This window comes from Panthera leo, chromosome E2 (assembly GCF_018350215.1).
Source record: "Panthera leo isolate Ple1 chromosome E2, P.leo_Ple1_pat1.1, whole genome shotgun sequence".
In the NCBI taxonomy this organism is placed as follows: domain Eukaryota; kingdom Metazoa; phylum Chordata; class Mammalia; order Carnivora; family Felidae; genus Panthera; species Panthera leo.
Window position 1 is genome coordinate 1284607 of NC_056693.1, and position 25276 is coordinate 1309882.

Sequence of the window (25276 nt, forward strand, 5' to 3'; positions counted from 1 at the left end):
AAATTTAGCAGGCCCGAAGGGAGTGGCGTGATACATTCAAAAGTGCTGAAAGAAAAAACCTGCATCAAGAGTAGTCTACCCAACAAGGCTATCATTCAGAATGGAAGGAGAGAGAAGATTTTCCCAGACAAAAGTTACAGGCACTCATCACCACTAAACCAGCCTTAACAAGAAATATTAAAGGGAATTCTTAGAGTGGAAAGGAAAAAAGCAAGAGTAAAAATAGGAAGCACAAATGTAGTAAAATGAAGTATATCTATAAAAAACAGTCAAGGGATTCACAAAACAAAAGGATGTAAAGTATGACACCATATACCTAAATTGTTACTGGGGAGAGGAGTAAAAACTAGTGCTTTTAAATGGGTCCAAACTTAAGTGACCATCAATTTAATTTAGACTGCTATATGCCTAAGATATTATATACAAGCTTAATGTAACCACAAATCAAAAACTGGTAGTAGATATGCAAAAAATAAAGAGAAGGGGACCTAATTCTATCACTAGAGAAAGCCAGCAAACCATGAGAAGAGAACAAGAGAAGGGAACAGAAAAACAAACAAACAAACAAACAAACAAAAAACACCATAAAACAAGTATCAAAATAGGAGTAAGTACATACCTATCGATAATTAATTTGAATGTAAATGGACTAAATGTTCCAATCAAAAGTAGGGTGACAGAACAGATACAAAAAGCAAGACCCATCTATATGCTGCCTACAAGAGACTCATGTCAGACCTGAAGACACCTGCAGATTGAAAGTGAAGGAGTTGGGGTCGCCTGGGTGGCTCGATCGGTTGAGCATCCGATTTCGGCTCAGATCATGATCTCACGGTTTGTGAGTTTGAGCCCCACATCGGGCTCTGTGCTGACAGCTTGGAGCTTGGAGCCTACTTCAGATTCTGTGTCTCATTCTCTCTCTGCCACTCCCCTTGTGCTTTGTCTCTCCCTGTCTCTCAAAAATAAAGAAATGTGAAAAAAAAAAAAAAAAAATCTTTAAAAAAAAAGCGAAGGGGTGAAAAGGCATTTGACATGCAAATGGAAGCAAAAAGAAAGCTGGGTTAACAATACTGGTATCAGACAAAATAGACTTTAGAATTATTCACGCAATATTATTAACCATAGCAATATACATTCTCTTATAGACTGTTTTCCCAACTTAGGAAAAAAGATATTTCTTCTTGAAATTACTGTCTTACTATACTCTGCACCCCACCATTTCTCACATTCTCCATTCATTTATTTATCCTCCTCTTTGTTCACCAGACTCTCAAAGGAATTCCTTTGCACTGTGTCTCCTTGGCTTTTGTGTCCTCAAAACACAATATGATATCCAGCCTTGTCTATTTCACATCTGACTGCAGAGGCAGCTGGAGCCATCGAACGGATTGCTTCACTGCCACGTTGTGGTATCTCCCCTCTATTCATCCTTCAGGCTGCCCAGCCAGCCAGTAAGCGCCCATATCCAACCACAACTAAGCTCCTGAATCTGTTCCAAATGTACCCCTATATCCTCAATCCCAATGTCTGCTTGAATGTCTCAAATGCACCTTGAGCTCATATCTCAACATCCCCAACTTCAGTTAATAGTCTTAACGTACAAACAAGTTTGAAATCCAGATTCGGCCTCTGGCCATAATACTCCACACACAGTGCTGACACGTTATGACTGCCTCAAGTAAGTCTGCTTTGATGTCTGGGCGTCTCTCTTCTGTGATAAGTCCTAATATTATCAGTGTTTTCTATCTCTGTGCATCTTCTACCAGGTCAGCATTCAACGATAACCATTGGGTAGTTGATTGCACACAGTTGAGACATTTGTACCCTACTTCTGTTGCTATTTCTGCACTCATTAGCTAGAAATTCTAAAGAAGAATAAGGAATTTGCCACAATATTCAGTTACCTCAAAATACAGTTTGTGCAGTAAAGGGAAGAAATAGCTTGATACCTTTGCTCTATTTAGTTATTTTCAGAATAACTATTTGGATCACTAACATCATCCTCAAACAATAGCCAAACGTTTATCTCAGAAGTAAGACGCCCCCTCTGCACACGTGCTCAGACTGTAATCGTAGTGGCCGCTATCACAGCAGGAAGAAACATTTGGCAAGGGGCTCTTTTCTTCAGGTAAGTCTAAGATTTTAAATGAGTTGTATCTGTCTTAGCCTGTTAGGGATGCTATCAGGAAACCACAGACTGAGTGGCTTATAAACAACAGAAATTTATTTCACAGGTCTGGAGCCTGGAAGGCCAAGATCAAGGTGCTGGCAGATTTGGTGTCTAGCGAGAGCTCACTTCCCAGTTCACAGACAGCCTTCTTGCTGTGACCTCACATGGTGGAAGGGGCAAGGGAAATTTCTGGGGTCTCTTTTATAAAGGTACTAATTCCATTCATTAGTAGGACAGAGCCCTCATGACCTAATCATTTCCCAAAGGTCCCATCTCCTAATACCATCACCTTAAGCATTAGGTTTTCAACTTAGGAGTTGAAGGGGACACAAACATTCAGACCATAGCAGTATCTGTGTCGGGAAATTCAATTAGAAACTTACGAGAGGAAAAACGGGTAGGACTGCTGGGGTTAGAATACCGAGACACCCACGCAGGGAAGAATTTCGGCAAAAGGCCACATCGTCTGCTTCCTTGTAACACTCCTTATCCGTTTCCCGTCATGACCCTAGCTGAACTCTCTTCTTCCTTGTCCCTTGACAAGGCTTAGGGTTTGCCAAACCCTAAAAAATTGACTATGAAGCTTTCTTTGATCAGCATATAATTGGAGAGTGAGAATATTTGTTGGTTGCCCAAGTATTGAAAGCATGCGCTTCATGACTGACATTGCAGTGTGTGCATTTGAGTGTTGCTTTGGGTTTCTGTTCTGCTGAATGGAATCTATAATATCTTGTCTTACTTTTAGGGAATACATTTTTTAAAAATAGAAGGGATATAATAAATATATAAATACTTGGATAATAAGCTTAAATTTCGACTTTATGTCAAACCCCTCATGTTAGGTAAATTCAATGTCCTCTATATGTTCCACATAAAATTCGAAGGAATCCATAAATTTATTTTAGAATGTATAGAAAACAAATTTTTCACTATTCCTCCGTTTCAGGGACACACGTTTTCCTCTCCAATGTCCCAGTAATGGCCCTGTGTGAAGTCTTTTCTCTCTAGACCTTGAGTCAACATACTGAGACTCACAAAGTTGACGCTAAAGCTTCAGTCCAAGTGTATCTGAAGAGCAACAACATGATGTTTATTACTTAGAAGTTATGAGGAAAATACTTTATACCTAAGTAGCATTATAACATTATGATATCTTTCTTGTATTACTCTCCCATACGGTGAATGGGAGAGTATGTCCCCCTTGTGTAGTCTTTAAGCAACACTACAAAGCTATGTAAATTATACTCTCAAGAGTATCTGAAATTAAAGGATCTATAACATTCAAAGCTCCTAGAAGAAGGAGGCACCACGCCTCAAACAGGGGTCCAGATGGGAGGCCACATGGAGCAAAAGAACTGGCTCAAACAGGTGAGGAGCCAAGACGGGGGGGGGGGGGGGACCCCCCCTGGGCAAGTCTCATTATTGCGAATCAGTGGGGAGTCCGCAGACAAATAACAAAAGGGAATTTATTAATCCACTGGAATGTTGCTACATCACAGGGGAGGAAAGAAAAGGGGCTTGGATAGGGGCTAGCCTTATCATCACACTGGTGTACCTGCTCACGTGGGTGGGGTGCTCACGTGGGTGGGGTGCTGACAGCCTGTTTGTAGGATGCTGAGGCAGCAGGAAAATGTGATTTTAAAAATTTACAACACAGTGTGGCCACATGCCCCTTTAGGAGCTTCTAAAATTAAAATAGGCAGGCATTCTTCACAGAGCTAGAACAAACAATCCTAAAATTTGTATGGAACCAGAAAAGACCCCGAATAGCCAAAGCAATCTTGAAAAAAAAAACCAAAGAGGCATCACAATCCCAGACTTCAAGCTATATTACAAAACTGTCATCATCAAGACAGTATGGTACTGGTACAAAAACAGACAGATCAATGGAACAGAATAGAGAACCCAGAAACGGACCCACAGACATATGGCCAACTCATCTTTGACAAAGCAGGAAAGAATATCCAATGGAATAAAGACAGTCTCTTCAGCAAGTGGTGCTGGGAAAACTGGACAGCAACATGCAGAAAAATGAATCTGGACCACTTTCTTACACCATACACAAAAATAAACTCAAAATGGATGAAAGACCTAAATGTAAGACAGGAAGCCATCAAAATCCTCAAGGAGAAAGCAGGCAAAAACCTCTTTGATCTTGGCCACAGCAACTTCTTACCCAACATGTCTCCAGAGGCAAGGGAAACAAAAGCAAAAATGAACTATTGGGACCTCATCAAAATAAAAAGCTTCTGCACAGCGAAGGGAACAATCAGCAGAACTAAAAGGCAACCGACGGAATGGGAGGAGATATTTGCAAATGCCATCAGATAAAGGGGTAGTAACCAAAATCTATAACAAAGAACTTATGAAACTCAACACCCAAAAAAACAAATAATCCAGTGACGAAATGGGTGAGACATGAATTGACACTTCTCCAAAGAAGACATCCAGATGACCAACTGACACATGAAAAAATGCTCAGTATCACTCATCATCAGGGAAATACAAAGCAAAACCACGAGATACCACATCACACTTGTCAGAATGGCTAACATTAACAACTCAGGCAACAACAGATGTTGGCGAGGATGCAAAGAAAGAGGATCTCTTGCAAGAGAATGCAAGGGAATGCAAACTGGTGCAGACACTGTGGAAAACAGTATGGAGGTTCCTCAAAAAATTAAAAATAGAACTACCCTATGACCCAGCAATTGCACTACTAGGTATTTACCCAAGGGATACAGGTATGCTGTTTCGAAGGGACACATGCACCCCCATGTTTATAGCAGCACTATCAACACTAGCCAAAGTATGGAAAGAGCCCTGTCCACCAATGGATGAATGGATAATGTAGATGTGGTGTATATGTATATATATATATATATATATACATATACACACACACACACACACACACACACACACACACACACACAATGGAGTATTACTCAACAATCAAAAAGAATGAAATCTTGCCATTTGCAACTACATGGATGGAACTAGAGGGTATTATGCTAAGCGAAATTAGAGAAAGAAAAATATCATATGACTTCACTTATATGAGGGCTTTAAGATACAAGACAGATGAACATAAGGGAAGGGAAGCAAAAATAATATAAAAACAGGGAGGGGGACAAAACATAAGAGACTCTTAAATATGGAGAACAAACTGAGGGCTACTGGAGGGGTTGTGGGAGGGGGGATGGGCTAAATGGGTACGGGGCATTAAGGAATCTACTCCTGAAATCATTGTTGCACTATATGCTAACCAACGTGGATGTAAATTTTAAAAATAAATTTAAAAAATTAAAAAAAAAAAGATGCTGTAAACACAATTTGGGAAATTGTGTAAATTTGGGTGCATCCCCTTTAGGAGTATCCGATGCCGCCCCCTTCTTCATCGGAGCCTCCGGGAACCCTTCCTTGCAAGCCCTTTCTGGGCGCCCATATCCTGCCAGGCGGCTGGGCCCTAGAAAGAGAGGAGCATTGCTAGAAGTGGCTGGAGGCAGGACAAGAACTACATCACCCAGAAGGCTGTGCCACAGGAAGGGGGTGTTACTGGCCCGCAATGGCAGGGGCGGGGCTTCCGGTGTCGCGGGTGGGCGTAGGTTTGTGATGTGGCGGGTCGGTGCCCGCGGATGGTGAGCTCCCCGCGTCTCGTCTGGACGATAGGGGGGACGCCGGCGAGGGGCCCCTCCTCCGCCTCTGTGGGACCCAGGGAGGGGTTGGCTGAGCCCGCAGGGACCCTCGGCGCCTACGCGCGGCTCTGCGGTCCCCACGGCCCGATGGCGGCGCGCGTGGACCCGGCCCAGGTGAGTGGACGTGGGGAGCGGCGGCGCGCTGTGCCTCAGTTTCCCGGCCCCGAAAGGCGGCCGCGGCCACGTGGGGAAGCGCTCGTTTCTGGCATCCAGCGGGACGCTGTGTGGAAGGGACAGGTGCGGTTTCAGGAATTCCCCTCGGTCCTCGCCGGGTGCGGAGAACGACCGGCACTCCCGAGACCTCACAGCGGGTTGCGGCCGCGACCCTTCCCGAGGCCGTGACCTTGAGCGAGTCCCCCGCGCCGCTGGGCCCATGTGCTCCCGGAGGTGAAGTAGTATTAACGGTTCCTCGTCCGGGTTGAGGGCCCTGGAAAGCCTACGTGGGTGACGTGTGTCTCCCGGTGTCCCGCAGGGCTCTGGGAGCTCTTTCCACGGAGATGCCTCCTGAGCCTGTGTTGATCGCGGAGGCGCGACCCGGCGGGAGTCCGACTCTTGCGCCTTGCCGGCCTCTAGCCTCTACCAGGCTAGGGCGGGGGTGGAGGATGGGGACGCAGTTTCTGGAATTGCCGCTGTGCTTGGGCGGAGAGGTGGAAGGGCAGGCTGAGAGCCAGAGCGGCCAAGGAGTTCCCGTTCACAGCACACGGAACCGACTTTCCTTGACTGTAGCGGACCTGTTTTCTTATCGAAGACATTCAGTTAGCTTTGACCAGGGAGTCCATCCACACGGTCAGTGCCGATCGTGTTAGGGCGTGGGATGTCCCCTTGCACGCACATGCACAGGGAGCTCCGGGGACGCGCTAGCAGTCGCCCCAAGCCCCCCTTCATGGCCTAGACCGTTGTCAGCACATGTCTTCCCATCCGCAGGGCGGCGCCCCTCACTTTTATTTCAGACCCACCCTGTTGCCCCGTGCGAAGTTCACTATCATCTCTTCAGTCTTCTTGCTCCATTGTTTTGTCTTTGGAATCTTTAGGGCCCTCTGACATGGTCTTGCTGATTTTAGTTGCTTGTTCAGGATCTGTTTCCAGCCCCGGATCGTGAGCGCCTGTTGCTGCTCTATGCCAAGACCTAGAACGGCCTGGGCTTGTAAAAGGTACTCAATAAATGGTTGAATGAGTGAATGGGTCTCCCACTCAGGGGCTCCCATCATACTTGTACTAAATGCACACAAACCCCACCGTGGCCTTCAGGGCTGTGCTGGATCCGCAGGGGAGACACCTCCCGGCTCCTCCCCTTCTCTTCTCCTGCTCAGCGCACCCGGCTGGGTGGTGCTGAACTTGCAAAGTCTTTCCCATTTTGCAGCCTTCCTCCTTGCACTTCCCTTCATCCGACAGGCCTCTGCAGGGCTGTCTCTCCTGTGCATCAGTGTCACCGACTACAAGAACCTTTTCCTGGTGGTTTTAATTCTGGCGAAGGTGCCCCTGGCCCCCACCTGCCTGTTTTCTGGAGACAGTGTCATCTTTTGCCGGATGTTCTGATCCTGTCTCTAATGTGAGATTGCGGGCTTTCTAGAGCTGCATAAGCCCCAGGCTGCGGGCTGTGACATGGACGTGATAGTGGCATTTACGTTGTGGGCTGTGGGAGGATTAGGAAAAGTCACAAAATACATTGAACACATTCGACGCTGGGCACTCGAGTGTCCACATGTAAACCTTTTCGTTTTAGTTCTCAGAACTGCCTGGTGAAGTGGGAATGATTATGGTATCGATGTGGAAACCAAGGCTTAGAGAAATGATGTGATGTCCTCCCCACGGTCACAGCCGGCAAGTGTTGGATTCAGTCTCTGGGAATCTGGCTCCAGAACAAGGGACTTTTAGTCACTTTACCTCAGTGGTAAAGCAGCTCTCTGCGGGGGGCGGGCACACGGGGAGGACCTCGGCTACAACTGCTGCGGTTCTCATTGTTGGGAGTTATCATCATGATCCTTTTCCCCGTTCCTCTCATGTCCAGATCACTTACTGCCCCCACTGTCCTCATAGGAACACCACCCTCTGTCGTCTCCAGCGGCTACCCCAGGGGAGGCCTTTCTCTGAGCCCTAATTGCACTACGTACAAAGGCTGCCTCTACCTCCCCCTTGAGCCCAGCACAGAGCCCTGCCTCAGGAGACCTGGGTCTCTCTGCACCTTCACCAGCAGCTGAGTAACAGGGTCTGACCCCATCCAACAGCACAAGGCCAAGGCCACTACCTCTGTTTGACTTTCCAGGTTTTGGTTACCTTTAAGGACGTGGCTGTGACCTTCACCCAGGAAGAGTGGGGACAGCTGGAACTGGACCAGAGGGCCCTGTACCAGGAGGTGATGCTGGAGACCTGTGGGCTTCTGGTCTCACTGGGTAAGGGCTCACCTCTCACCTCTATGGGGCACCCCGACTTTGGCTCAGGTCATGATCTCACTGTGTGAGTTCAAGCCCCACGTCGGGCTCTGTGCTGAGAGCTCAGAGCCTGGAGCCTGCTTCGGATTCTGTGTCTCCCTCTCTCTTGGCCCCTCTCCTGCTCATGTGCTCACTCTCAAAAATAAACATGAACAAACAAACAAAAAGACACAAAATAGGGGTGCCTGGGTGGCTCAGGCGGTTTAAACGTCTGACTTCGGCTGAGGATCTCACAGTCCGTGAGTTCAAGCCCCACAACAGGCTCTGTGCCTACAGCTCAGAGCCTGGAGCCTGCTTTAGATTCTGTGTCCCCCTCTCGGTCTGCTCCTCCCCCACTTGCTCTCTTTCTCTCTCTCTCTCTCTCTCTCTCTCAAAAATAAAAAACATTTAAAAAATTGTTTTAAATAAAAAAACAAGGGGCGCCTGGGTGGCTCAGTCGGTTAAACATCCGACTTTGGCTCAGGTCATGATCTCACAGTCTGTGAGTTCGAGCCCCGCGTCGGGCTCTGTGCTGACAGCTCAGAGCCTGGAGCCTATTTCCGATTCTGTGTCTCCCTCTCTCTCCGCCCCTCCCCTGTTCATGCTCTGTCTCCCTCTGTCTCAAAAATAAATAAACGTTAAAAAAAAAATTTTTTTTAAATAAATAAAAAAACAAAACACAAAATAAATTCTAACTTCTAAATAATAATAATAATAATAAAGGCATGTCGGGAAGTAACTGAAACTGAGACTTGAAGCTTGGAGGGGAGGTGAAGGAGAGGTTCTGGGTGGAGGAACCAGTACCAGAAAAGGCCCTGAGGTGAGAGAAAGAGGGGCCAAAGGAACATCTGGTTCACCTTTTCTCCTGCCCCTCCGTGAGCTCAGCGCCTGCACATAGCACACAACAGTGACCATTACCGAGACCCGTCCAAATGAATCCTGGGCTCACGATCAGAATCTGACAGCTGAAACTTCAGTGGGTCCTGGTACCTCAGTCTCTGGGCTTCTGTGCAGAACCCGCCTGTCTCTGTGGAGATGTATCTGGCTGCACGTAACAGAAGAGCAGCTTAAACTGGCTTCCCCTGGAGGAAGTTTCCCCCCTCACCTACTGAGAAGCCCCAGGGTGGGGCTGGCCTGGTCTGGAGGATGCGGCCACACAGTTCCATCCTCAGGGATGAGAAGATTCTCTCTGCTCCTCTCCCTGGACCAGGCATCTCCCTGTTCCTCAGGCTCGCCCCCTTGTGGGCCTGTGGGGTGCTGCAGCCTCGCCTCGCGAATACAGGTTTCGTCCTCAGAACGAGCATCCGGCTCAGGTTCCTGCCTGCCTCAGATTACCGGTGCTCAGGGACGCCATTCACCGACTTCTTCCGCCTCAGTTTTCAGTGCGTTCTGGGCACCAGAACCCCTGGGGAGAGCTCAGATATAGTGGTCGCTAGGCCTCACCGGAAGAAATTGTGTTCCTTTTGGCTTGAGGTCGAAATTGAGCACCCCTAGGTGGTTCCAAAGCACAGGGTGTTTGAGAACCAGCGATTTAGATTAATTACAGAATCCCTTCTGGAAGGAGGGGCTCACTTTCCCAGGGTCCCACGGCTGTGTGTGAAAGCGCCGTGCCCCCAAGTAGGGTTGGCTTCCACCGATAAAGTTCAAGGACACTGGCGTTGTGCAGAGACAGCAGCACCCTCTATAGTAGTTGCAGCCCAAGAAAGGGACCTGTGCATAGGTCAGCACGTTCTTCCCGTCAATAGCAGCTTCACTCGGGTCTTGTCTCTGCCATTAAGTCCCAGACGGGATGGAGACGTTGCTTTCTTCTCATACACCAGGACTTGTTTCTTTCTCTGTCAACAGGGCACGCAGTCCCCGAAGCAGAGTTGACGCACCTGCTGGAACATGGGCGGGAGCTGTGGACTGGAAAGGGAGGCCTCTTGTGGAGCACCTGCCCAGGTAGGAGCAGGGAGCTGCGCAGGGGGCGGGGGGCCCTGGCAGCCTCCAGCATGCAAGGGACCAGTGCCTCTGAACCTGTGTGAGACTCTTTGTGACCTCCTGGGGGTTCCGGTGGTTTCTCACACCAGGTGTAGCACTGCATCTGCAGGCCGGCTCGGAAGGGCAGCGTTGCACACCTGGTGCCTGTGCGTGTCAGCGTGTAGCCTTAGGTGCGCTCTCTGGCCTAATCCAGCTGGTGGAAGGGCAATGCGGGGGGACGGGGAGAAGGCACACCCACGGGCACCCCGATATCACTTCCACCCGTGTTCCCTGGAGGAGAGATAGGCACCTGGCCACACCTGGGTGCTCAGGCCTGGGGAGTGTTGAGCTGCATGTGCCCGAGGAAGAGAGCCAGCGCGCTTGGTTTATGTCCTTTCAGTTGCCTGTGTTCAGCCTACTTGGAAAATCAGAGTGACGACAGTTTCTGTGATTACGTTGTTAGAGGTTGTGATGACTCAGCACACCAAACTGCTTAGTACCCTGCCCGGCCTGTGGAAGGGCCAACAGAAGTCAGGTTTTTTGTTTTTTGGTTGATTGGTTTGTTTGTTTGTTTGTTTGTTTTTTATTACATTTAAGGCTCTGAGCTATCAGCACAGAGCCCTACATGGGGCTCAAACTCACAAACCATGAGATCATGACCTGAGCCAAAGTCAGACACTTAACCAACTGAGCCACCCAGGTGCCCCCCAGAAGTCAGCTCTTAGTGTATCCATGTAATAATTGTAGTCCTAGTGGGTGATAGTGATGTCACTCATTTCTTTCTGACTCAAGGGGCCTTTCTTGCCCCTGAAAGCACTGTCTCTACTCTGTAAATTTCACTTTGTTCCATATCCCACTGTCTCCCACCCTCTCCATCCATTCATACAGCCCCATTTATCCATCAGGAGCAGCCCCTTGCACTGGCTGGATCCTCCTTCCTCTCTTGCCCTGAAAAACACAGCGACAGTGGGCCTTTTCAGCCCCACATCTGTGCTGCGGAATCACTGGGGCCATCACGGTGAGGCGTGGCCTCCTCTCCGGCGGTCCTTCAGGCTTCTCGGCCAGCCTGTCTCTGGCCGCTCTCCCAGCTCCTTGATCCACACCTCTACTTAGGTGTCTCAGAGGCACCTCGGGCCCGTCATGCCTTAGCCGCTCACCGTCCTGCCCACTCTCCCCCATCCCGGGTCAGAGTGTCCCGCTATTCCAGGCAGGTGACAAGCTGGAAATACCTCAGACAGCACCTCAGCATCTCAGTCTCCGTCCAGCCCATCGACCCATGCCTGGTCCTGCCCGGCCGACATCACCCATGTCCCCCCGAATCCATCACCCCCACCGCCTTCCCTGGCTCCATCTCCAGCACCTAGTCCGGGTTTCCATCGTCTCTTGCTCGGATGATGCCGAGCCTCCTAGCAGGTCCCCCCGCATCTGCTGCCTGCCTCCGGGCAGCCCTTTCTCCCGCACTGGCTCCCGTAGCCACCCGGACACCTTCAGGGCTTCAGCACTTCCGCCGCCGCCGGAGTCTTGGCACACACTCAGCATCACGTTGGGAATAAAGGCTGTGGACTTCTGCCGCTTGCTCCTCGATCCGGAGCGACTCGTCCATGCCTGTCTCGCACCCGTGGCCTTCTCATCCTCCGTGGAAGATGCTGTGCCTCTGGTCACGGCCCATTCCAATACCACGGCCTTGGCCGTACCTTTGCCTTCCCAGGAAGCTTGCTGCCTCGCTTCCTCTCGGGCCTGGCTGCATCGTCATCATCTGTCTGCTCCACATACACATGTGCTCGGGCTGTCTACACATAGAGCAAACACAAGTGTTTGCAGATCTGGACTAGCCCGCAACCAGTGTCGACTCTCCTCATAAAGCCAAGCTTCTCGAAGGAGCGGTCTCATTTGTTAGGAAAAACGTATACACTTGACTTCCTTACCTTTTGCTTAAACTCTGCGTGGTCTTTTTCCCTTAACATCAGAAGTGTACGGTGATGTGCCCAAATCTTAAGGGTCAGGCTTATGTGTTCGCGTGTGTACTGAGGTATTCCTCACCCCAGTCCAGACTTGGAATATTTCCAGCACACTAGCGGGTCCCCGGTGCCCCATCCTCATGATACTACAGTGGAAACCACTGTCTCCATGCTGTCACTGTGGATGGGTTTTATCGGGGGCTTTCCCACCCACCCCCCTTTTTGTGCCTTGAACAACAGAAACGTATTTTCTCACAGTTCTGGAAGCTGGGAGTCCGACACTGTGGTGTCAGTGGAGTCGGCTTCTGCTGGTGCCCCTTTCTTGGGCTTGTAGGGCAAGCTTTGCTTGTGTTCGCTGGTGTCTTTGCTGCCATCCTAACTGCCCGGTGCGGCAGTGAGAATGACAGCATAGTAGTCGGGTTCTCCAGAGAATTGCAACCAGGAGGAGGCAGAATCAGGCCAGGAAGCGGAAGAGGTGATGTCACGGTCTGAGTCTGAAGCGTCTGCAGGCAGGATTCCTGCCCTCCCAGGGGAGCTCAGTCTTTTCTCTTAAGGCTTCAGTTGACTGAGGCCTGCCGCCAAAGAGGCCCACTCTCTTTGAAAGATTGTGGATGATGATCTTTTCTCAAAGTCTGCTGGTTTACATGTTAATCACATCTAAAAAGTACCTCAGCCAGAACTGTTGGACCAGACCTAGCCGAGCTGATGTATAAAGGTAACCGTCACAGGTAATCAAGATAATGACCCAGTGGAGTAAACACACTGCGTCAAGAACCGTGCCGAGCGCTTTTCTTATTGAACCCTCACAACGGACCTCCTGGTCTCTCAGGTGGAAACCTTGCCTTGAAGAAGACAGTAGCCCATCTACCAGGATCACTCACTTGGTGGAGGCGGGACTGAAGACTGGCTTCTGGCTCCAGAGCCCCCTTAACCACCACGCGATGCCTCCCAGCAGAGCAGAAGCTTGTCTTTTACACCGTTGGACCCCGAATGTTCCTCCATCCCTCCTCTTCTTCCGTCTTGATTCTCTTCCTTTGACTGTGATCCCCTTCGGTGGTGGCCTGGCCTCACCAGGCCTCCAGGGCCCTTCCTTCCTTTAACTGTTCAGCACTCTTCCAGGAGTGACTCTGCCCACACGTGCTCCTTCCGTTTCAATCCAGTGCCCCCTCCCTCTTCCTCTCTCTGGAGGCTCTGGCTTCTCCATTAGGACCTAGCTCATGGGACACCTCCTCTTTTTCCTCCCCATCCTGTTCAGCGCTGTTTCCATGTGTTCCTAGCACCAAGGGACATCTGTTGTTGGAGCGAATGATCAAAACTGTCCCCCATCCTATCCTCTGGACCGCGAGGAGGGGTGTCTACCCCAGACGCTGTCTCCTTCCACCTGCCCTCTGGATTTTCCCTTCAACGGTGTCAAGGGTACAAGGACCAGAACGGTCCTTGGAAACCCAGGTTCTAGAGATGTAAAACGCAGCCATTGTCAGTGGTGCTAGATCAGCCTCGCTTGCCCCCTGCAGCGTTGATTTCGTCTCCTATACTGTGTCACTAAAAGTCCCCCTTTGTGTGTCGGATTCTCTTCAGGTGACAGCGCCAGACTTCGGACCAGAGACCCAAGCGCTTGTCAGCCGGTTTTGTCTGCGGGAGCCTGGCTCCGGGGAAGCCCGGCCCAGGGACCTTCAAGGGCCTCCAGGCTGGTGCAGGCCAGGGGTTGGGAAGGGCATCTGGAAACGCAGAAAGGTCGACTGACGCCTGGGAGGGATGCTCACAAGACCCACCTTGAGAGACTGAACCTTGAAGATGACGGTTTGGGGACAGAGGACGGTCTGCACCACCAGGTGTTGCAAAAGAGAGTCTCTCCGGGAGAGGTGCTCCGTGAGCGGGACCCACGGGGACCGGACAGAGGCTGCGCGCTTCGTGCGGGGCGTGACCTCTACAGATGCAAGCAGTGTGGGAAAGGTTTTAACCGCAAGTGGTACCTCGCGCGGCATCAGCGGGTCCACACCGGCACAAAGCCCTACGAATGCAACGCGTGCGGCAAAGCCTTCAGCCAGAGCTCGACCCTGATCCGGCACTACCTCATCCACACCGGGGAGAAACCGTACACGTGCCCGGAGTGCGGCAAGGCCTTCAAACGCAGGTCCTACCTCCTGCAGCACCGGCCGGTCCACACCGGGGAGAAGCCCTACGAGTGCGCCCAGTGTCGGAAGGCCTTCGCCCACCGCTCCACTTTCGTCCGGCACAGCCGCACCCACACGGGAGAGAAGCCCTTCGAGTGCAGGGCCTGCGAGCGGTCGTTCGGCAACCGAGCGCACCTGATCCAGCACTACGTGGTGCACACGGGGCAGAAGCCGTACGAGTGCGCCGAGTGCGGCAAGGCCTTCCGCTGCGGCGCGGAGCTCCTGCAGCACCGGCGCGTGCACACCGGCGAGAGGCCTTTCGCGTGCGCCCAGTGCGGGAAGGCCTTCCACCGCAGCACCTACCTCCTGCAGCACTCGGTCGTCCACGCCGCGGAGGCGCCCCACCGCTGCCCCCAGTGCGGCAAGGCCTTCAAGCGCCGCTCACACCTGCTGCAGCACCGGCGGGTGCACCCCTGAGGGGGCCCCTCGCGCCCTACCCCGGCGCCTCTTCCGGCCCTCCGGAGGGGTCCCCGGCGGGAAGCGCCGCTCGCCGCGCAGAACGGCGGGGAGATTTGCTTGGCCCTCAGACGCGGGAGCGGCCCCACCGGGCGTGGGCCGCGTGCGGGCGGCCCCCCACCATCGGACTCGAGCGGGGAACCGTGGGGGGCAGGGCACTCGGGCCGCCTCTGTCGGGGACGCACCGCGGAAGGATGTTCCTGGCACAACCTAGGGGCCTCTAGCCAGAAGCGGCGCCTTCCCTGCCGTTGGAGAATTCGGAACGAACGGGGGACGTCAATGTCGTTGCCGTGAGAAAACCCATGACACGTGGGCGCTTACGGTCAGGTGGAGAGTCACGCGGAGCGGACGCTGCGGGGCCCTCCGGTGCCCGTGAAACGGCCGAGGCACAGGACGGGGGGCACTGTGCACTTACACGGACGTCGGCCACAGGTCTGCCACTCAGCCACCTCGGCATTACTTTTAAAAGAATAAAAAGAAGGGGTGGAAACATAGACTTCAAATGGAAGGAACGGATGTCTTTACAAACTCTTTCACGTTTCCGTGCCGAACCTACTACAGTTTTTCATCAGTTTTAATGTTTTGGTGGGGGGTATGTTTGAGAGGAAGGGTCTTAGCCCCCCCCCTTTTTTTTTTTAAAAGTTTATTTGTATTTATTTTTAGAGAGAGAGTGAGGGAGGGATGGAGAGAGAGAATCCCATGCAGGCTCCAGGCTCCAAGCTGTTAGCCCAGAGCCCTACTCAGGGCTTGAACTCAAGAACCATGAGATCATGACCTAAGCCGAAATCAAGAGCTGGAGGCTTAACCCACCGACCGGCCCCCGGCCTTTGTTTTTCTGTGTGTTCACTGCCACCCTGTGTCAGGAAAGTTGGGACAGTGAGGGCAACTCTACAGAAGTTCGCTGGAAGCCTGTGTTACAATCATCCCCACCCACGAGGAACGTAGTCCTTTGTGAGAAATGTGAAGGCTGAGTCACAAGACACTTGGACTTCGAAGTTAGAACTCTGACAATAACACCGTGTGCCACTTACACCCACACTGGCTGAGAGAAGGAAGCCATGCACGGTGTCACATTGAAACATGCCCCCTCAAGACCGTTTATGGCTTTGATACTTCGAAGTAAAGCTTCTGTTCGTGTGGTTTTTAAATTCTCGACGTTCTCTCTCCCTCACTTTTTCTTGACTCCATTCTGCTCCTTTGTTTTCTTTCTTTTCCCCTGACAGTATGGTGTGGCCTTCTGGGGGGGGGGGGGGGAGAGTCCTAATTCCCTCCTCCGCCTGGTGGTTCGAGGGACTGGGCCCTCCCTCCCACATCCCCTCCAGTTGTCCCGGGCTTGAATTATAGCTAGAAACAGTGACCTAAAACACACTGCTGGGGCAGATTCACAATGAGCCCAGGAAACAAACACCCGAGTATCCTCACTGTCTGATCTTACAAAGGGCTGTGTGAAGTTGTGCTACAAAATAAAGGGCCAGGGACTTTTTTTTTTTTTTAATTATTATTATTATTTTTTTTACGTTTATTTATTTTTGAGACAGAGAGAGACAGAGCATGAACAGGGGAGGGGCAGAGAGAGACACAGAATCGGAAGCAGGCTCCAGGGTCGGAGCCATCAGCCCAGAGCCCGACGCGGGGCTCGAATTCACGGACCGTGAGATCGTGACCTGAGCCGAAGTCGGACGCTCAACCGACTCAGCCACCCAGGCGCCCCAGGGGCCAGGGACTTTAAAAGGACAGTGTGGTTGTGTACATACGGATGTCGGGTTTGTGTGAGCTTCGTGGTTGCCACCTTGGACTTCCTTGGTGCTGGCAACGGATTTAGTCATTTGCAATTCTTCCTGTGGACTTTCCTTCGAAAGTTTTCAAGGCACACACGATAATGTTAACAGGCTAAAAAATGTACAGGAAAATATAAAATGATCACTTCCTCACTCGGAGCTTCCTCCGCACCTTTATAAGGCTACGCACAGGTCACATTTTCACAGTCAGCACACACGTATCTGTCGTACATAGTACAACTGCACTTCGTGATGACTTCATAAGACGTCTAGTTTTTGTTTGTTTTCAGGATAGCGTGCACAGTTTTCTGTTCTTTGGAAAGGAGAGCTGATTCTTGAACACCCCACCCTCCTCTGCCCTCTCTCTGGAGGGTGGTATGTACTGTAGCTGTGACTGTACTTGTGGCTGAGCGTTGGGTTTGAGAGAGTTGGAGAAAGTCCTCTAGAAACATCTTGGTTTTCATCAAAGCAGTCTTTGCGTGCCTGGGACGCCGACCCCACTTTGTCCCAAAGCAGGAGTGATGTATTTTCCCGTCTCTGTGTCTGTCTTTCTGTCTCTGTCTCTCTCTCTCTGCCATGACAGGGCAGCAGAAAGGAAGACGTTAAGCTGTCCCAATACAGGGAGACAAGGGTGGCAATATGCCTATGGTTCTGAGCAAACTCCTGTCCTATATATACAAAAATATTTTTTGGTGTTCAAAACCAGAAAGCAGAAATCACAGAGAACATTTATGACTGGATTTACTCAGGTTATTTTTCTTTGAGTAATTTAAACTTCTCTGAAATAAATAAAACTACTTACCCAGGGGGCATCTGCTGTCACGACAGTGGGTGTGGGGGCAGCCTATGCAGGTGCAGAAGGCAGGCATCTGAACTCGAGACAAGGTTTGGGTTTCCATGATCTCTTCGTGTTCAGAAGTGATTACCATTTCACTTGTAATTGCACCGACAGTGTCTGCAAGGGGAGTGCAGATTGTCAGAAAACCATTTGTTAAATGTGGAAATTACCAAATGCTATTAATAAGGACTATGTCACTATGAGAAGTTAATGGTGGAGATACCTCAGGGAAAACACATCTATGACAAAGGTCATTGGGAACTCAGTGAAGCCTGGGTGGTAAGAGAATGAAGCTGAGCACATGGCCATGATGGGGCCTTGGCAACCCTCAGGCTTTTGTCTCAAAAATGTGATTCCTTTTTATTCTGAAACCAACAAGGAATACCCATGCCAAGAAATTGGTATAGAGGCTATTTAGAAAGAGTTGTCAGAACAGTGAAGGGAGGGAGGGAGGGAGGGAGGGAAGAAATAAATTAAAAAAAGAAAAACGTTGGGGCAATCCTGTTTATTTGCAAACCTAACAAATGTTCAGTGAACAACTAGTGGGTTTCAGGCACTATCATAGGTACATAGGAGACATCAGGAAACAAGAGACAAAGACCTACGGGGCACCTGGGTGGCTCAGTTGGTTAAGCATCCAACTTTGGCTCAGGTCATGATCTCTTGGTTCGTGGATTCAAGCCCCACATTGGGCTCCGTGCTGACAGCTCAGAGCCTGGAGCCTGCTTCAGATTCTGTCTCCCTCTCTCTCCCTGCCCCTCCCCTGTTCACACTGTCTCTCTTTGTCTCCCCAAAATTAATAAACATTAAAAAGAGAGAGAGACAGAGACCTATGCCCTCGTAGACCTTATTCTTTAATCAAGGAAGACAGAAAACATAAATTTATAAATTATATAGTATGTCAAAGTTTTTATTTCATTTTAGAGAGGGAGAGCACCAGCAGGGGAGAGGGGCAGAGGGAAAAAGAGGGAGAGGGAGAGTCTTAAGCCGGCTCTACGCTCAATGCAGAGCCCAACTTAGGCTTGATCCCACGACCCTGGGATCATGACCTGAGCCAAAATCAAGAGTCAGACACTCAACCAACGGAGCCATCCAGGTGCCCCTAAATTACATAAAATGTTATAATGTCAGGCACAACGGAAAGAAGGAAAGATGAGGGTACTGGAAAGATGGGGGATGGGATGTAACGTTAACAAGTGCGATAATAAGGTCTTCCTAAATAAGAGCAATTAAGCAAACAAAGGAGGTGAGATACTGAGCCTTGTGGGTATTTTTGAGAATAATTTCCAGGCACAAGAAATAGCCTTTGCAAAGCAAGGAGTCTCACAGGGTGGAAGCAGGAAAGGGAGGAAGAGGGGGCAGGGAGGTCAGGGCGGCATGTGGCCCAGGCCGCATGAGACAGGGCAATGGTGAGGATTTTCCATCTTATATGAAGTGTATCCCGTGACAGATAACTGAACAGGAGGGAGACAGGACCCCAGTAAATTGTTCCCAAGCCAGTTGCTGGGTTGAGAACTAACTGTGGAGGCCAGCACAGTAATCCAGGTGAAAGGGAGGGTAACTGTGGGGGGTGATAGTGTTCTGATTCGTGCTACATCGTGAAAAAAGAACCAAACACATTTCCCACTGGATTGGGTGGGGCTGGTGGAGGGAGATCTGCTTTGGAGTCTCTCTGCAGAATGCCGTCCAAACACAGACACTGAAGAGAGTCAGTGCATCGGTGGGGAAACTCCCGTGCCCTCATGCAGTCAGAGGAAGAGAAAAATAAGCGTGATTTCTTTGCTCAGTGCTCTCCCCGCTCCTTGAGTTCATATAGGAGGCTGTGCTGGACTTGATGAGGCTGCTTCCGTCTTTCCTCAGACCACTCAGGCCCAGAAGCCGTCCCTAAACAGCAACTCATGAAAGCCGCAGCTGTGCCTGCGCCACCCTGAGGACCCTGAGCTTTTGGAGGTCTCCCTGGGTGAGCTGCAGTGTCGGACTCTCGCAGATCTTTCCCTTCTCAAGTTCCAGCCTGGGGCTTCAGTCAGGTGGCTCCTGACGTCACGAATCGACACTCCCCTCCATCTGGACGCCTCCCCCTGCATTTCTGTTTTCAGATAACGAAGCCACAGCCGTTCTCATTGATTGGGCTGCTGGTGGCCCGGAGCAGCTGGTGATAAAACAGCTCCTGGTGCCCCTCGCCCGGTCCCCCAGTTCCCGGACTACAGCCCTTTCCTGACACTTCTCATTGCCCTTATCCTTATCCGTCTCACGCACCTGTGCGCTTTATCACTGACCGAATCCATGACAGCCCCGAGGTGGCTCATAACAAGAGACGACGACTCATGTCTTGAACCCACGGAAACCGGTGTTTGGGCCAAGCTCATCTTGGAAATAATGAGGCGGGAGGGAGGGAAGGGGCACTCAGGCTCCAGGTCTCATAAGTCTTTTCTGCTCCCACGGAGGCCCTGGGGCAGGGAGTGGGCCGGCACCTCACCGGGAGGTACCTCGGGAGTGGGGGTTCGGGGTGGGAGTCCAGCCGCTGCCTCACCTGACGGCCCAAGAATCTGGAGCCAGCCAGGAAGGGCGCCCTCAATCCAGCGCGGGGCTCTGCTTACTTCCCGCTCAGTCCCCATTGGCTGAGTGCGGAGCTCCTGACTGGCTCCCGTTGGTTGGAGTTTCTGAGACTGACGGAAGAAAGTGCCCAGTAGTAGAGGAGGAAACAGAGCCTGTGCGAGAGGCAGAGAGCGATTGGCTCGAGCCAGGAAGGGGCGGGAATAAGAGGTAAGGTCCGCAGGATGGGGCGGTGCCAGGTGAGATGTAGAGTATTAGGCGGAGGCCCGGGTGTTTCTGGGAGTGTGGAAGGTGGCTCGCCTCCCGACCTGGGGAGGGGGTCGCTTCTGCGCGGCAAGTGCGGTCTTCACCCCGGAGGGCTTCGGGTTCGGCCTCCTCCACCTGGGAAGCGGCCTGCGTAGCCACTTGCTGGACGTGGGTTGGGGGCTTTCTCCCGCGCCCAGCGGGGCCTGGGAGGCCTGGGGCCCCAACCTAGTCGGCCTCCCATCAGCCTAGAAGGCTCGCTGCAGAGATGCCGGGGAGACCTCTCTGGGCTCGGCCGAGTCACAGATCTCCATCCGATGGACTCGCCTTTTCTACCACACTGGCTCTTGGGTTTGATCCCTGCACCGTCAGAATCACCCGGGAACTCGTTAGAAATGCGAATTCTCAGTCCAGATACCTATTGAATTACACGCTCAGGAGTTGAGCCCGAGAATTTGTGTATTAACAAGCTTTCCGAGTGACTTCGATGCACGTGCAAAGAAATTACGACTTTGTGCCGTGATTCCTGGGCATGGGGTTCACATGTCTCTTGTGAGTAGTAGGAATCTCATCTAAAACCGAGGCAGTTTCACAGTGAGATTGAAAAAAGCTGTGTACCTTCATTTTCCTAATTCTTAAAATCTAATGGATGTCCAATTTCCTATTATTTAAGGAGTACTACACTATGCATTATAAAATATAAAGTAAAAAGTCTCTAAAAATTCAACGTCCTGGAGAAAATGTTTGCAATATAGTATTGTCCTTTTAGAATTGTGGCAGCGCGATTGTGTGCGTCACTGTGTGTGTGTGTTCAAATATTTCTATACAAATCATTTTTCTTCATATAAAGTTACTTTTTGTACACCGACCTGCAGTTTGCTTTTCTCACTTATCTTGGACATTCTAAAGCCACCTCCTCATTGTATACCTCATACTTCCTTATTAAGAACCCTGTATTCCTAAAGCTACCCACCTTCTTTTAAAGGCCACATTGCATTCCTTTGCAGGCATCGTGGCTGGTCCGGCTGTCTAGGGGAGCCTGGTTCAGGACTTGCCATCATCATTTGGTTCCTGTAGGACTTCTTCTTCAAAGCCACAGAAAACTCAGGGTTATACACTGGTAGTCTGGCCACTGACCAATCTCCACAGACAGAAAAGCTGGTCAAGAAAAATGCAGACTATCTCAGTGGAACCTCCATGATAACTATGGAAGTAAAGACCACTCAGATGGGAACAAGGGAAGGATACTTACTCTGACCTTGTAAAGCAAGGGAGTTACTCATTATCAATTGTTTTGGGGAGTGACTCCAAGGCAGCAAAGGAGTGGAAAAGCTTTATGCTGGAAAAAATGGGAAGGCTTCAGATGTCCCAGGACTGGAGCCTGTTAGCACAGGAAAAGTGGAGGAGGGCCAGATAGAATTTGGGTGTCTTATGTGATTTATTAGGGGTGTATATTTGGCTTCCTCCACTTGGTCCAAACATGAATGGTGGGAGTATTTACATTAGCGAAATTTCTAAATACAATTCAAGGTTTGCCTTATGTTTTGTTGACTGTGCAGACTTAAAGTAATGAAAAAGAACAGTAACAATGCAGAATTAAACATGTGTCTGTAGCTTTATGTTGTAAATAGCACAAAAAATGAGGACATACTCTTTCAGTATTTAAAAACGATTACCATATTTAGCAAATGAGTCATGTCTGATGAAGGAGTTACATTCCAACAAATGTTTGACAAAAACCTTTTTTTTTGTTGTTGTTAATGAAAATATCAGTCAATATTCATAACAGTATGAAATATATGTATGAATTTATTGGCATAAAGGGACTCATAATATTCCCTCATTATCCTTTTAATGCCTATAGAATCTGTAGTGATGTCACTTCTAACATTTCTGACATTGGAAATTCGTGTATTCCCATCTTTTCTGTATGATCAGTTTGGGTAGAGGTTCATCAATTATACTGATATTAAGGCTTTGGATTTCACTAATTTTCTCTACAATTTCTCATTTTCTATTGCATCCATTTTTGTTTTGATCTTTATTATTTCTTCTGCTTTCTCCGGATTTCATTTCTCTTCTTTTCTAGTTTCTAAAGGTGAAAGCTGGAGTCCTTGATTTGAGACCTTTTTTTTCTATAAGTGTTTAATGTGATCAACTTTCCTTGAAGAGCTGCTTTAGAAGGCTTCCACAAATTGTCTTACATTGAGGGATTTTTTTTCCCCATTCCATTCAAAATAATTTTAGAGCAATTTTTAAAAATTTATTTTGGTGTGTGTATGTGACAGAGAGAGAGAGTCATCAAATATAGAAGGGATCTTCCTAAAGAGCTTCTATAAAAGTGCTATTGCAAATGCCATGCCTCTTTGTCCATTAAAAAAAGTATTCCCCTGAGATTGTGAACAAAACACAATGCCTACTCTCTGCACTTGTATTCAATATTAATATTGGTGTTTTTGTCTAGTGCAATAAAACAAGAAAATGAATATATAACATTTGGAAAGGAATAAATAAGGAATTTATCACTAGCCACCTTAAATTTTTTCCCTAAATAACATCTGCACTGGGTCCTTCTTTGGAGATCCAATCCACTATTGCAATGCTTCCCTACCCCCTGTAATTTTCTTCACTCCTTCTGGTTCTTTTCTACTTCCAAAAGACAGACCTATTACCTTCTAAGATACCATGTAACTCAACACCTTAGACTCATTGCTTATTGTCTGTGTCCCTTAATGAGAATGCAATTTCCATAAGGAAACATTCCTTGTTTATGTTCTGTGCACTCATACATCATATACCTAGAAATGTGCCTGACCCACATAAGGTACATGTCTGCTGAAGCACTAAACAAATATCCTGCACAGAATTCCTGTTCATTTGCAACATTGTGTGTTGTTTCCAACTCTACCCACCCAGTACAGTCTCTCCCTTCAATTTCAGTACCCTCCGATCTCTCAGGAAAGAAATGGTATTTTGGATTGACCAAGTGGATAGGATATGCTCAGCTTAGTTCTCTCACTTACTAGATTTCAGTGCCTTCTGTTCAATTTGCATGAGGATTTTTGCCCTCCCCATCCTGTCCTGACACTCCTGTTACATATCTCAATTAATCACTTTTAATAGCATTTGGGGGTGTGCACAGTTCACAAATGTTTTCCACAAATAATCTTCAATCCCCAGTAGACACTGTCAGTGCAATTACAGGTGAAATGATAATCACTTCCCAGCAAGCAGATGAGATCACAGAACTTCAAAACCTTTATCTCAGGGTTCAAAATCCCCCTTTCCGCACCTGCACAGGTTCCATCACCGCAGCCACTGCCCTCACAGCAAACTCCAACTGGGTTAGTAGCTATTTTTTTTTCCCAATTAAATTCTTCATTATTATAAGGAGTTTATCTCAGGAAAGCCAGGGATAACTGTTCTCTCAGAAGCAGTAGGTTTTCTCAAGCAGAAACATACAAAACCCAGCCGTGGGGAGACATCTCCGGAACCAGCTGAGGAAAGGAGAGGCCCTTGCCACCCTCGTGCACCTGCTTCAGGGCCACCCTGGGTGCTCCCTCCAGCCGCCAGTTCCAGCCCCCTGTGAAATGGGCTCTCACCTGTCTGCAGCCCTGACTCACAGGCTGCACCCTGGAGCCATCACAGCAGGGGCATGTGATCGGCAGTGAGAGACGATGAGTTCCCAGACGGTGAGTGTCTGAGCAGCCATTGCTGGGATGCCCCAATGCTTCTGGGGGTGCTGCTCTGCTTTGCAAAGGGGAAAGGCATGTGGTGCTGACTAAAGCCCAATGATCTGTGTCCAAATTTCTCTCGTTTGTAAAAATTCACATCTCATTTACAGAAAATAAGGTCTCATTTGTTTTCATGATAGAAACAAACATCTTATGGTAAGAAAAATGTGGCCACAAGTTTGTGGGGGACAGGAGCGCCTGGGTGGTCGGTTAAGCCTCGGACTCTTGATTTCGGCTCATGTGGTGATCTCACAGTTTGTGGGTTCAAGCCCCATGTCCGGCTCCGTGATGAGAATGGCTGCTTGGGGCTCTCTCTCTCTGCCCCTCCCCTGCATTCTCTCTCCCTCAAAATAAATAAACGTCAAAAAAGAATTTGTGGGGGACAGACAAGAGGAATACTCAGGACTGTAGTAGTCTCAAAACACAAATGTTACTCCAACAGGTAACCAGATTTTAAAGGTGCTTCAATAGTCTTGTCCTTGTACAAATCTGACATTCTCTCTACCCTTTAGGGACCTCAGCTGTTCTTTGGATCCATTCTTATCCATTTGGATCCATCCTTATCCATCTATCATCTATCTATCTATCATCTATCTTTCTATCTAAATACATACATAGTGTGTGGCCACCCCATCCACTTACCCACCTACCTCATTTTATACACTGTTACTTTCAAAGAGAAAATAATTCTGGCCAGAGACTCTTTAGTGACAGGCTGGCTCGCCTTCCCCTCTCTGAGAGCAAGGGCACTAAACTGAGATTCTCCCTGTGACTCACAAAGCCACTATGATCAGGTGGACGTTGTGAGCCATTATTGCCCTGTGCATTGCTACAATTTTATCAGGCTGGAGTGGTTAATAATCACACTGATCTGAAGATTCATGTGTTTCTGTTCTCTCTCTTTTATGTTTATTTATTTTTGAGAGAGAGAGAGAGAGAGCACGAACAGGGAAGGAGCAGAGAGGGAGACACAGAATCTGAAACAGTCTCCAGGCTGAGCTCTCAACACGGAGCCCCACGCGGGACTCGAACCCACAACCCTGAGATCATGACCTGAACTGAAGTCTGACGCTTAACCGACTGAGCCATGTAGGCACCCCTAGATCTCTTATTAAAAAGAAAAAATATCGCGGCGCCTGGGTGCCTCAGTCGGTTAAGCGTCCGACTTCGGCTCAGGTCATGATCTCACAGTTCGTGGGTTTGAGCCCCGCGTTGGGCTCTGTGCTGACAGCTCGGAGCCTGAAGCCTGCTTCGGATTCTGTGTCTCCCTCCCTCTCTCTCTGTCCCTCCCCTGCTCATGCTCTGTC

General features: G+C 49.4%; 1 protein-coding gene and 1 long non-coding RNA gene across 8 annotated transcripts; one reads left to right on the plus strand and one right to left on the minus strand.

Moving 5' to 3' along the window:
* The first annotated feature begins 5800 nt into the window (after positions 1 to 5800).
* On the plus strand, positions 5801 to 15510 carry ZNF550 (zinc finger protein 550). Of its 7 annotated transcripts, none has more exons than XM_042919864.1 (6): positions 5801 to 5982; positions 6900 to 7019; positions 7592 to 7689; positions 8132 to 8258; positions 10122 to 10217; positions 13772 to 15510. In XM_042919864.1, exons 3-6 carry the CDS (start codon positions 7666 to 7668, stop codon positions 14782 to 14784), a joined length of 1260 nt encoding a protein of 419 aa, XP_042775798.1. In that variant the 5' UTR covers positions 5801 to 5982; positions 6900 to 7019; positions 7592 to 7665; the 3' UTR covers positions 14785 to 15510. The 7 variants fall into 7 exon arrangements, with proteins under 7 accessions (XP_042775798.1, XP_042775801.1, XP_042775803.1 ...); XM_042919867.1 differs by having other exon boundaries at positions 6942 to 7019; XM_042919866.1 differs by lacking the exon at positions 5801 to 5982 and adding an exon at positions 6007 to 6255.
* A 988-nt stretch (positions 15511 to 16498) lies between these two features.
* On the minus strand, positions 16499 to 20054 carry LOC122208619. The gene is made up of 3 exons (XR_006197297.1): positions 19696 to 20054; positions 17404 to 17556; positions 16499 to 16713 (listed from the first exon to the last, which is right to left on the minus strand). It is a non-coding gene; the product is annotated as an uncharacterized LOC122208619 (long non-coding RNA).
* Between the last annotated feature and the right edge of the window lie 5222 nt (positions 20055 to 25276).